This window comes from Pinus tabuliformis, chromosome 4_1 (assembly GCF_031772625.1).
Source record: "Pinus tabuliformis cultivar Carrire ecotype Pingquan chromosome 4_1, CPIR1, whole genome shotgun sequence".
Taxonomy (NCBI): Eukaryota; Viridiplantae; Streptophyta; class Pinopsida; order Pinales; family Pinaceae; genus Pinus; species Pinus tabuliformis.
In genome coordinates this window covers 425,213,777-425,227,926 of record NC_142303.1, presented here as the reverse complement: position 1 = coordinate 425,227,926, position 14,150 = coordinate 425,213,777, and the positions used below count along the sequence as shown (strand labels likewise).

At 37.7% G+C, this 14,150-nt stretch overlaps 1 protein-coding gene across 1 annotated transcript; it reads left to right on the top strand.

Moving 5' to 3' along the window:
* The first annotated feature begins 9,879 nt into the window (after nucleotides 1–9,879).
* LOC149176118 (secreted RxLR effector protein 161-like) lies at nucleotides 9,880–10,296 on the top strand. The gene has a single exon (XM_089421351.1). It carries the CDS (start codon nucleotides 9,880–9,882, stop codon nucleotides 10,294–10,296), a length of 417 nt encoding a protein of 138 aa, XP_089277477.1.
* Nucleotides 10,297–14,150: the final 3,854 nt, after the last annotated feature.

The following is a 14,150-nucleotide window of genomic DNA, read 5'->3' as shown; positions in this document are numbered from 1 at the left end:
TACTCTTGGTAATTAGGTGGATGGAATGAAGGTTCCTTTACAAGATCAAGTGAAAGACTCGACTTGGAACTTTGCTCAGCCTTGTTTCATTTTTTAACGAGCTTGACACAAGACAAGGAATTCTGCTTAGATCCTTGGTTTCATTTTTTAACGAGGTTGACACCAGTCAATGAACTATCCTCTAGCGACCTTTGATCACAACTCATAAGGGGTCATGAAGGAAATATCTGGTTCCAATGCCCCCAATACATAATGTACAACATCACTTAATTGAGTCATGTTAGTCAGACTATCAGAATGGTCAGAGTCCTTCTTAATCTTTGATGATGTAGAAGATATCATATGACAGGTTTCCACTGTGGCCACTTCTACCAGATTACTTGGAGGCGGGAGGGTAAAAGTACCCATTAAGGATGAGTCTTTTAGGAGACCTACTCCGACATGTTGAAGCAATTGAGAACTTCCATGGATCAATGGAATGCTTCCAGTAGCTTGTGAACTGTTGGGGAAAAAGGTTAGTTGGTCAACAATTGTAATTCCACCTTTGAAGGGAAATGTAATCTTTCTAAAATATGTTGACACAACAGTAGCCATAGCATAAATCTGGGGCCTGCCCAATAGGATATTGTAGTCAAGGTTTCCATCAATGACCTTGACTTCAATTTCTACTGTCTTGTCCCCCAGTTCGACTTGCAAGTTACTTAATATCCCATATGGCATGTATGTTCTCCCATCAAATGCTTTTAATGTTGTTGATGATCGTGACAAGGGTGGCGAGCCTAAAGTTTTCCAGCAACTCATTGACATAATACAGGTAGATGCCCCCTCATCAATGATTGTTCGATGAACAGTTTTGTTGAGGGCTTTTACCTGTATAAGGAAAGCGAGCTGTGCCGGTAACTGAGGTTTGTATCCTTTATGATTAAAGGCCACTAGATTGGAATCTGTTGGATCAATCCCACCTATCGCTGATAACAAAGCCTACTTTTGGGATGGGAAATTCTGTAGTACTTCAAGTGTCAACATAGCAGATGGAAATTGGGCCAGATCCTCCACTATATTATAATTCTGTGCTACTCGGGCAGGAGGATTAAATGTCGATTTATGTACTACTCCCTTTGGCAGTTTTATAGTTAATTCAGGAATGATGGGTGGAACAACTTCCGATGAAGTTGTTGTCGAACTACTAGGTTGATCTATAGCCTTGTTGTTCGATGACTGTGGATTCCAATAATCTTTATTCCATGTCGATATCAAAGAATCATTTCGTTGTTTCAAGATGGATAACATAAGCACTTGGGATGGGGAAGCATGATTGATAGCAACCAGGTTTGTTTTTGGGCTTGGAAACGGATTAGTCAACACTGCTGGGGTATTTGAAGTTTTTAAAAATTTCGTAACCTCAGCTTTATGTGGACAATATTTCGTGAAATGCTCGTCGTTGCATATGTAACATGGATAATGAGGTTTCTTTTTCCCAACAGGATTTTTAGAAGATTTTTTAGGAGGTGAATTTTCCTGTTTCTTCTTATTATTTTTCCCTTTCTTCTTGCCCCCTGGTTGCTTTGGATTTTTTCCCTTGTCAGATGACATGACATTAATCTCTGAGGCAAGAGGTTCTTCATTTGCTTTTTGACTAGAAACTACAAGGGCTTTTTTAGATGTAGCCTTTGTGGTTTTCATTCTTGTGGTACTGATCATGCCATCACCGGCATGAGAGTCCTTGTTTGATTTAGGAGGGGGAGGAACGGAAAATTCTGGTTTAGGAGCGTCAGGAATTTTGTCGTAGAGTGTGCCAGACTGAGTATAGATCAAGTCTAAATATTGTGCACGAGCAATGACTTGCTCTTCAGTGACAACTCCTCCCTTAGTCACATCCTCTGTAATAGAGGGTAATAATGACTTTATAAGCCATTTAACTAAAAGCTGATCAGGAACATACATCTTTACCATTATTTGACGACACCTCCATTCATGAATATGATCAGATATGTGAGTGGTTGTCATATGTTTAAAGTTGTTAAGGAGTTTTTTCCCTGTTTCGTACCTTATAGGTAATTGAAAATGGGTTAAAAAGGTAGTCGCAAGGGTGTTGAAGTTATCAATTGAAGCTTTAGGCAATTCAATATACCATTTTGCTGCTGGACTAGTTAGTGTTCATTGAAAAAGGCGAAGCCTAATCGAATCATCATTCAGGGTTTTGGATGAACACCAAAAATGGAATGTCATCACATGATTCGATGGATCTTCACCTGGATTTCCATTGAATTTAGGAATATCAAAGGGAAGTTTATGAGGAATCACTGGCCACCAAGGGGCATAAGCAATTGGATCATTCGTCAATTGGTTTAGATCTAGTAATTCTAGAGTTGCTACAAAAGGCAACTGTTGATTGTTGGAATTTCGGTTGTTGACATTGCATTAGCCATGGTTGTTGGACCATTTGCTGTTGTCCAATACTGGATGATTGACCAAGATGCGGAGTGATAGTACCTGTTTGAGCCTAAGTTTCACCAGGTAAGGAGGCACTAACCTAAGGTTGTGATTGAATCGCTGAGACGAGAGGCTGTTGTATTGCAACCTGAGAGACTTGAGGTTGACATACAACAGGTAGCGCTTGTACTTGCGATACAGTCACAATAGCAGGTGTAGTGGGAATATTCGACACAGGATGGACTGGTTGCATTGAATATACAACCCTTGGTTGTTGAGGCAGTATTGGTACCCAACCACTAGATGTAATTCTAGTTTGACCTAAACTTTGTTGTAAACTCTCATATGGTTGTTCTCCAGGAGGGAACAATGAAAAGGCATACTGCTCCCCATATGGTGGCAATCTAGTACTTAAAGGGTAGATTGGCCTTTGAAGACACATTGGATCAACTTGTTGAGTTTCAACATAAGAAATACCAGATGAGATTCTGGATGAAGAAATAGGAACAGACCATGTTGTTGAAACAGTCCCTGATTGGACTCCAGCTTGTTGTTGATAACTAGCTGGGACAGATGGTATACCAACAATCATTATAGAAATGGTAGTAGGAAGCTCCGTCGTAGTTGTGTCAGTTGACAAAGTCCTAGATGTTGATGGTTGTTCAGACATGTTTAGTCTATCCAAAATATTTCCTAGAAATTCGACATGAACTTGCAATGAAAAAGAACTAACTTCTGTAATAGAAGGATATAATTGGATCCCAGTTTCAAAATGCACTAGAGTACTGGGTGGAAGATCCTCTACTATCTCTTCTATAGCAATCAATCCAGGTGGAAGAGGTAGACTATCAGGTTCGTAAAATATTTTTGGAGCTGAAGAAAGTGTAGCTTCTGCAGTAACAAATACTGGAGGGGTGACACCTTCTGAATTCTAGAACTCAACTTCCAGATGTTCAAGTAAGTGAACTTCAGTTTATGGATCAGTCCTAGGTGGAGTTGCTTCAGGAATAGAGGTGTCTACCATTACACTAGGATCAGTTCTAATGTCCTCCTATAACTACGGAATTTTCTCTATAAAGGTAGATGTACCAGAGATAATTGGAGTAACTGTAGTCTCTGACGATATTGAAACACAAGTTTCAAATAAATCAGGTGAATTGGACTCAGTTAAATGAGACCGTTTTGTCTAGGATGGTTTCATTTCCGGGGTCAAACATGGTTGACTCGCTAGCCTCTGCGAATGATGGGGTTTTGACTGACTTTTTTCCACAATTGCGGATTACTTGATCAACTTAAAAATTAAAGGGGGAAAATGTTATTCTGATTTAAATGAATTTTAAGACACTTTGACGCAACTTGATTTTTCAATTTTTAAGAGTCGAGAAAAAGCTAAAGGTGACTCTAGTCGCCTTCAATTTTTAATGAGCTTGAAGTGACAAGTGCTCAAATGGACCTTTTCTTTTTAAGGAGTCGAAAAGGAATGGAAGTGACTGCTTTGGAAATCTAGACAGTGGGTTTATCAAACCGATCGTAAAACTGCAAAATACACCTTGGTGATAAATGATAGAGAAATTACCAAGGACTTATGTACGGCATTCAATCTTCTCGAATGCTATTTTCAGTGCATTACAATCGATAGGGTGAAGACATGACTTCCTAAGGATAAAGGATATTAGCCTATTGTGGTTTCCCAATATATACTCGACGGTACAGGGAGCACAAGTCCGTACTAGCACTTGTCGTATCAAAGAGGAGGAATCACCCAACCTTCGATGAAAACGATAGTTACCATGTTTTATGACGCTGGAACATGTCTCTAGCCTAGACTTCGAGATGTGTTGCATTAGATTCCAAAGCGTTTTTATGTTCATTGAGGTTTATTTTAGAGTTGATCTTGCTTAGAAGTTTGTCTTTCAAGGTTCACTGCATGAAGTAGATGTGAAATTCCTAAATATGCAATCTAAAATGATAAATAGTTGTTTATGTTCTTTTAGCAATGAAAATCCTAGCTACAAAGGAAAGAAGATAACGATTTTTCTTTCAGCAGAGAGCATAGAGCACACACTAAATGCACTTTCCTATATCAAATTTCGCAAGAAGTCAAAATGCAGATGCACATGCATGTATTTGTTTTTCAGCTTTCTTAATGTGTGAATGAAAAAAAATAAATCTAAGTACAGATTTGAATTATTTTCTTTCAAAACGACGGTACTAACAAATTTTCTTTTCAAAACGAAAGGAAGACTAAGACGACACTTTTCAATTTTGAGTTTAAAATTTTTTTCAACACTCGAAATACTAATAATTTCAAAATCAAGCATAATGACAAAAGTACAATCAACTATCTAGAAGAGGAAGACTTTACAACACTCTTCTTTTGATTCAGAATGACAATTACGACACTTGCATCAAAAACAACAGTTCGATTAGGCTACTTTCGACAAAGGAAGAATGTAAATGATTGACAAATACACAAAAAAAATTACAATTCCTAACTAATGGAGGCTGAAATAATGTGAAGGAACATGGTTACAACAAGAAGGTACTGATCATGAACAAAAAAACTACTGAATAAAGCTGAAAACAAAGAGAAAAAAACCAAATTTCAGAGAACAAAAATAGTTCAATCAATCATCGCACCTACAACACAGGGAAACAGGGATGCATCTCACCTGCAACACATGGTAGGTGCGATGCATCCAGGTTGCATAGTTACAGATAGTGCGATGGACCAAGGAGCGAAACTGAGCTTGGTTTTTGCTCAAAATTTGCAGCTAAGTTCACTGATTTAGACTGAGTAATGATGGATAGTAAACACAAAGAATAAGGGTAGGATCTGATGAGGTTCTGAGCTACCACAAGGGCACTTAGGATGCTTTGTAAGTCAGATGTTCAGTTCATAAACCAACCTGGAGGTTAATTGAAGTAGCTTTTATCTACTTCGCAATTGCATAGAAAAGGCATTTTGAAGGCTAGCTGGCTAACTTCAAGCTCTGTCTGTAGTTTATAAAGCAAACAATAAACAAACAAAACAAACTATTCGTTCCCCAGCAGAGTTGCCATTTTGTTTCAGGGAAAACTAGTGTCGATTCGAATTGCTAGTCCCACTAAGACGGGTAGCTATCTTAGAAACAAACAATGAAAGCTTTTCAAGAGTTCCTTTAAGTGTGATAGATGGAAGAGAAGAAAAGAGGACCAACCTGGATCTTCCGCTTTGATCCTAGCTTGATTTCTCCTTTCCTTGATAGAATTTGCCACTCCTCTCCTACTTGTCCCACTTCAAAGAGTACCTGTAGAGTCAAAGTAACAACAAACTATCAAAGCATCTCTATCTAAAACATCATAAACAATGCGGAATCAGAAACACATTGACCATACAATTGCATTCATAAACAATAAGATTCACAAATACAAGATCATATGGAGGAAAACTCAAAGAACTTTATTAATAGTAATGTAAGAGAGGATTACAACCCAGCTGTCTAATCCAACATCATCCTCCCAGTTGTAGAAGCCCTCTTCACCTCATGAACAAGAAAACCACCCAACAATGCAATGTCTATTCTCACTAACAAACCAACAACACTTCCTTATAAAATACAAAATTCCAGCCTCTAGATCTCTTAGCTGAGGGATCCATTTATAGATGTCTTGCAAGGGTGTGAGTCAGCTCTGGGTTTTTGATTAGTGTCATTCCACTGATAGTTCTTGGTTCCACTTGGAGATTTCATTGATCTCTTACTCATCCCTGGGCAAATTCAGAGAGGCAAGTGTCATAGGAGAAGTTTTTGGAAGATTCCATGATCATCCACTTAGCAAACTATCTCTGCCATTTGTCTATTCTCACTCATCGCACCCTACAAAAGGCCATTTTAGTATGCATCACACCCCCCATGTGTAGAAAGTGAGATGCATTGCACCCTGACCATGGAGCAGTTAGTATGGTCCATTTTTGGCCAGTTCTAAGTGGTTTTTCAGGTGGAACTTCTGGGAAATGATGTAATCAGTTGACCATGATCCTTTAGGGTATGAAACAACACTTATAGGGACTTAAGGAGCCCTTAGTTTATGGACATATGAGTTTGGGGTTGTAGTGCCCAAATATGTCTATAACAATTTGTGTCTAATGGAACATTAAGTGCTAATGCCTTTTTCCTGAATTCCTATGCAAACTCTTGCACATTCTATCCTTTACCTTGCCTTAAATTCTCCCAATCCATTACAACCTATTGAATATATCCTACAGGATATAATTTCTTTCTAAGAGATTTAACAAACTTAGACCATGAAAATATAATCTTACCTTTTTGCTTCAAATCTGATTGAGTTTTACTTTCACACAAAATCAAAGTTGTTTCCCCCATCCTAAGTGTAGCTGACTAAATTTTTGAAGATTAATCAACAACATTTTGAGTTCTACAAATACACCTCAAGTTTCTTTATCCAGTTATCTAACTTTTCAGGATTCATTTCACCATCATATATTGACAAATCAAACTTAATAGCAAGCTTCAAAAAAGGAGATTTATTTTTCTTCTTTTAGGAGTCTGAATCTGAACTTGAATGATAAGAGAATAAAGAAGAAGAAGACAAATATGGAGGAGAAGGATGTTCATTACCATCAAATTTTTCCTTGCCCTTTTTCTCCTTCGTGCCTTTAGAATATGAAGTGGCATCTCTAGTATTCTTTTCTTCATAAAGTTCTACAATCATCCTTTGCATATTAAGGAACATTTGTTGATATTTCTCCCCTCCAATGACCTTTGTTTCAAGAGATTCTCCTTCATTTGGCTCTCCCATCTTCAACTTTTGAGAGAATTTCCTCTTTCCAATCACTGGATTTATCTTCTCAAGTTTCCCTTCTCCATGTCGCAACCTGGATCTAGTCAACATTCATAATGGAAAATATTCTGCTTATACATGATCAATCTTGCTCTGATACCAAAATATGAAAAACAACAGAATTGACTATTTCCACAATTTCACCAAATATTAACTAAGGTTGCCTTTTAAGTGAAATAATGAGGTAAAATGATTTTTATGTGCCTTAAACATAAAACTTGAAATTTGAAATTAAGAATGAAAAAAAGAGAATAAGAAGCAAACACAAAAAACTTGTTGATGGAATTCGTCCCTACTAGACTACATCTCCAAGTCTGCTTCCAATGGGTGTCCGTTGTATTCAAAATTCTCATAAAGTATCTTTACATCAAATTCACCATTCTGGAATGTGAATATAAGCATCAATGGATACTATCAACTGAAAGGTCTCCGCCTCAGCTTTCCGATGCAACTTTCAGATTACAAAAAGGCCCAATATTGGTCGAGATAGGCCTAAAAAATCATTTACAGGCACTATCAAAACAATATTATTAGCTTCACATCACATCTCCTATGCCAAGGGCACACATGTCAAACCTTTTATAACTCTGTAGGTAGGTCTCAAGGTCAAACCTGTGGGCCTCATGGGATTTTATTTGCAATACATAACAATCGTTGAGTTTGGCATAATCATGTATCAAATATTGTGTTTAAACTATATCATATAGTTTTACAATGAACTGATGGTGATACAAATATGGTATAAGACTGTTGTAATATCAATATACCGCACCAAATATATAACATATGGTTTATCACCATAGTTTTAACATAGTATAACAATACCAACAGATATACATATGAACATCCCTATGGCATATGGTTAGAACTGAAGGTTTTAACATAGTGTATATTTATTGGTGTATTAACATAGTCAGACAGTGATTCCATACTCCTCAGATGGTATGGTTATAGCCATAGGTTTTAACTTTAGATTTTGGATAATATTAATCTCCCCACATGATATGTGGAGACTTTGCCCATAATCATGGTGCCATATTTATCATAACGTTGGCATATGGTTTAATACTATGGTTGTTGTAGAATATATTATTGACACCCATAACTTTGGAGGAGTTGATAACACAAACTTTTGGTTTAGCGAGCCTGCCAGATATGGCGGGCTCTGCCAACCCTTCCCACCACACCAATTCAGCAAAACCTTAAATATATTTTTGCGCCCATGGATTAATAAAGTAATATCGTGGCTTGTTGGTAAAGTTTTGGTTTGACTGCTCAGCAGTCGCAAGTTCGACGCACAACTCCTCTGCCTAGTTTTACTTGATTCCTACCACGTGCCCTGCTCTATGACTACCACATGCCCTATTCTGAGACTGCCACTTGGCCTGCTCTGGCCCATTTTTTGCTTGTTTGGGAAAAAATTCATAATGCATTTTCTCCCTCATACGAAGGTCATTTCCAAAACTGAATATAAGACCAGAATTAGTGCGACGATCTCTTCAACTTGGCACTCATTTCATGAGCATTTGAGACTGTTTAATTTTGAGCGTTTCAAGGATCCTCTTGGATCAATGAAGAAAGCTCATATTTGAGGTTCGTTGATCTAAATGAAACAGATTTAGACCATGAAGGTGAGGAAGTAGGCACGTCTTTAAGGCCAAAGACACCCTCCAAGTATGTATAGAAGGAACATCATGAGAGTCAAATTCTTGGAGATGAAAGAAATTTTGTCCAAACCAGAAGGAAACTTATGGGCAGTACAAGTTATGCGAATTTGGCTTTGTTATCATATATAGAACCCAAGAACCTCTATCAAGCAAGTGAAGACAAGTTCTGGTTGAAAGTTATGAATGAAGAACTGGACCATATTGAAAAGAATAATACATGGGAGATTATTCCAAGGCTTAGAGAGAAAAATGTTATTGGAACCAAATGGGTTTTCAAGAAAAAACTTAATGAACAGGGTCAAGTAATCAAAAAACAAATCTCGATTGGTCTGCAAAGGGTATGCCCAAATAGAAGGGGTAGATTTAGAGGAAATATTTGCACCAGTAGCTCGACTGGAAGCTATAAGGATCTTTCTTTCTCTTTCCATCCATAAGAATATAAAGGTTTATCAGATGGATGTGAACTCTTCATTTCTTAATGGAGACTCTAGAAGAAAAAGTTTACATTGAGCAGCTAGAAGGATTTCTACTCACCTCCAGTGAAGGGCTCATATGAAAACTAAATAAGGCCCTTTATGGATTAAAACAACTCCCCAGAGCTTGGTACGAATGGATGGATAAGCACCTTCAACAATAAGGGTTTAAGACAGGCATAGTTGACAGTAACCTTTATGTAAAATTTGAAGGCAACCGTCTATTGATAGTAGTTGTGTATGTGGATGATATAATATCTGGCAGTGACATGCAACAGTTGGGGCATCAATTTGAAAAATGTATACAAACAGAGTTTGAATTGTCCATGATCATAGAACTATATTTCTTGTTGAGTTTTCAAATTATTCAGTCTCCACAAGGAGTATTTATATCCCAATCCAAATATATCAAGGAAACCCTGAAGAAATTTGGAATGGAAGATTGCAAACCAGTCAAAACGCCCATGACTACAGGCTGCAAATTGTGCAAAGAAGATGGAATGCCACCGATAAATCAGATTGAATACAGGGCAATGATAGGAAGCTTATTGTATCTGACAGCTTCAAGGCCAGAAATCATGCAAGTAGTGGAGATTATTGCTAGATTTCAGGCCTTTGCACGAGAGAGTCTTGTCATTGCCATCAAGTGGATTTTCAAATATATTCAAGGTACAACAGAATATGGATTATGGAATGTTAAGAGCGAAGATTTCAAATTGAAGGCCTACACAGATGCAGATTGGGCTGGAAGCTTTGATGACAAGAAGACTACTTTTGGTGCAGCCTACTTCCTGAGAAAATTCTTGGTGTCATTGGTCAGCAAGAAACATTCCATTTCTCTATCGACTACTAAAGCAGAGTATATTTCTATTGCTACCTGATGTACGCAGATTCTATGGATGAAGAAAATCTTGAAAGATTTACAAGTAGAGTTGAATGATACCATTCAAATAAAGTGTTACAACACAAGTGCCATTAGAATCTCCAAAAATTCAGTCATGTATTCAAATACTAAGCATATTCCTATCAAGTTCCATTTATTGAGGGAACACATTGCAACCAACACCGTCAGACTTAAGTATATATCCACTAAAGAGGAACTAGTAGATATCTTTACCAAGCCACTAGAAAGAGAACCATTTGAATATCTTAGACAAGCTCCTCCCTCCAATTGACTTCATTTTGGTAGGTGGTGGCAGCTACTCAACAATGTGGAACTCATGGGAGAGTATGTTGCAATGGTTCAAGGGGAGTGCTCGAGAAGTATTCTTTGCCACTGATGTTAAAGGGGGAGAAGGGCTAGATGGAATTCCATGGTAGCCACAGGCTTCTTGTAGAGAATCATCATAGTAGAAGGCTTACTGAAGAAGCCATAAAATGAGCACCATGATGGTTGAGAGTTTAATTGTCCAAGCACAAAGTAGAAGAGTCAAGGAGAAAAGTGTTGCAGAGAAGTTTACATCCATCTCACATGTATCAAATAGACTGAAAGCCTACATCAGACACTATCTAATGCAAATTTCTCTAGAATAATTTTCCAACGATGTGTAGAAGTTGAGAAATGGATTCGTGGATCAAAAGATATTGTCTACTGAAGTTCAGGGATTTGAAGCCTTAGGAGGGAAGGAATATCGAAAGATTGGAGGTCTGGGACATCGGAATATCGACATATCCGAGATCTAGATACTGGAACATCTAAGGATTGACACAAGTGGCACATTAGAGATTGGAACGTTGGGATATCAGAACCCCAAAGATTGGGACATCGTCACATCAAAATATCCGGATATCAGAGGACCAGGACATCTGAATATCAAAACTTCTTAACTAAGCTACTCTAAGACATTGTGATGTCCAACATATCCGATATCATTAAAAAGGGACGAGTATTGCTAAAGAATATTACAAAGAATTCCTTTGCAAAACCAAAGGTTGAGTTCTCTATCTTATCTCTCCTCCAGTAGGACACATGGTAGCATGAGATTGGCTCTGATAAGCTACAGTGTCATCTGATGTTAGCATGACATTGCAGTACAACATGACATGTGACAGGTTGATTCAATGATATTGGCAGCCCAAATGTGCCAAATCCAAGTGACACGTGTCATCGCTACAAATATTCCATGTGGAGTGATGATGCAATATTGGAGGTTGGCATATTGGAGGATGAAGACCTGGGAACTCTAAAACCGATGGTTATGGAAAAGTTCCAATGGAGGGTGTTTCTGATATTTTGTTGTCTCTTGGTCTTGTAAAACCAAAGAACCAAGTGCATAGAGCAATAGCAAGGGAAGACTTGCCCCTGACAGGAACAAAATGCCTTAGCATCTAAAAGCTAAGCTACAAGTCACAACTCTCAGTCCCATAGAGGAGAAATGCTCAAGAAGCTCAGTTTCAGAGGAGCTAAAGACATCGGGACTGAGAAGTATTGTAGCACTTCACTACTATGAAGCTACGATATGTACTTTCTCTGATAAGGAAGTACAAGAGAGTTAAAGGATGTATGGGTCGGCAATTGTGAAATTGAATGTAGGTATAAAGGAGTTGCTAGTTAAAAGGGACTAAACCTACAAAAGAATCTATAATAATAAATCGAGGACAACATCTGTAGCAGAGATGAATTTGAGAGATTTAAGGAAGCAATCGACTACTTTGCGTGCATGAATGGTTGTGTTAAATGAGAATAGAGTGGTCACCTCTATGATCTATCAAATATCTGTGGAGTGATAAATAAGCATGGGACTCTTGTAGGAGTGTGAAGGTCACCCAGGAATTAATTTCTTAACATGAAGCTCTATGCAATTAGATGATAAAGGACTGCAAGGTCTATCTTTGTTTATGCACTATAACAAGAAACTACCAGAAGATGCAAGAGTGGAAAGGGGATCCATGCCTAAGTACAATGGGCAGCTAAATTATAAACAACATATGTTGCCTGATGTAGAGTTCCTCAGTGGAACAAAACCATCAGCTACAATGGAGAAGTGAGCGAAGTGAAGCATATTGTGGATATTTTCAAGGGTAGTGCTGAAGAGAAGTCAGTGGAGATCCCTTGACAGAGGAGGCAGAGTGCAAAGGAAGTGTTGTGAGAAGCAAGAAGAGACCTCCTAAAAGTGAGCACCGAAGGAAGAATGTAGAAATTTGAATATGCAAATAGCCATTGTTGGCATTTTACTTGTATTATCATATGCCTCTATTTTCAAGTTTGAAATTTGTATGAAATAGTAGAGCAGTGGAAAGAGCAGGTTGGTGCTTGCATACTGAAGAGGTTGGTGCCTCTTGGCATGTTGGTGCTTGCTAACCAAAGGGGGTTGGTGCCTCCTGTGAGTAAGTGCTCACAAAAGAACAAATGTAATTAAGTGGCTTCTTAATTTACATCATAAACAAACAAAAAATTGGTGGTTTTTTTCCCTTTGGATTTCCACGTGAAAAACACTGTGCCAAATGTGATTGTTGTTTGAACATGTGTGTCTGAAATATTGTTGGTTCACTATTTTTGTGAATGAATTCTCTCACAAGTTAAAGAATATAAGAAGGGATTGTAAGCATAATAAGAAAAAGGAAAAATATTCTTACTTATTGATTCACACCCCTCTCAGCAATTCTTTATTTCAACAAATTCATCGTGGCTGAATTACTGAGATAATCATGTAGAATGCTAGGCCAACCCCCTAAATATATTCCAAGTCAACTAGAAAATATTAAATATAAAAAATCAAAGTCAAAAGGATCCGAGACTATAGATGAACCTAAAACTTCTGATTTAATAGGAACTGAAGTAAATCAACCAGAAAACATCTACTATTCTAGGACCTGAAGTAACAAAATCTAAATTTGATCAACCTCAAACACTAGAATCACACTCATAAGTAATCAATCTAATAATTACTAAACTTATTCAAACATAATCAGATACTGGAGGGAGTTAAGATTCACAATAAACTAAACCAGATATCAAAGAACCCGAGTCTAATGTTTCTGAACCCAAGTCACCTTTAGTAGCCCCCACTCCTCCACATTCACCGTGAGTAAAAATTCTTATTAATGATAGTCTACCTCCTGGTCTTATTAGTATCGATGAACTTACCTCTGACGAAGAGGAAGAATCACCACATACACCAGTTTCTACCAGTGATCAAACATATACTCTAGAACTTCTCTTTTCTTCTTTTCTACCCGACCCTTGGTATTTTATGCCCTTGAACTTCTTAGGTCAAGTCATCCCACAATGCACTACCCCTTATTCTATTGTGCAAGGATTTGATAGGTTTAGAATAACTTCTCGGGAAATGTCATTAGATACTTCTATGTTTTTTACTTCTCCAGAATCACTTTTTTATTGTGGCCCATCAGTCCCTCCTGGATATCAGTCTCTTACAGAGACTTATTGAGAGTTCAGTTGTCCAAGCACAAATTAGAAGAGTCAAGGAGAAAAGTCTTGCAAATAAGTTTATAGCCATCTCATAGGTATCAAATAGTCTCAAAGCTGACATCGGACCCTATCCAATGCAAAGTTCCCTAGAACAATTTTCCAATGATATGTGGAAGTTTAGAAATGGATTCTTGGATCAAAAGATATGGTTTGCTGAAGTTCAAGGATTTGAAACCTTAGGAAGGAAGGAATATTGGAATATCAGAGGTCTGGGACATTGTAATATCGACATATCAAAGATCTAGATACTGGAACATTAAAGGATTGGTGCAAGTGGAACATCAGAGATTGGAACATTGGGAT

What these genes read in the sequence shown, in the direction of transcription:
- LOC149176118 (XM_089421351.1), top strand. Translation starts at nt 9,880, where the DNA reads ATGACTACAGGCTGCAAATTGTGCAAAGAAGATGGAATGCCACCGATA.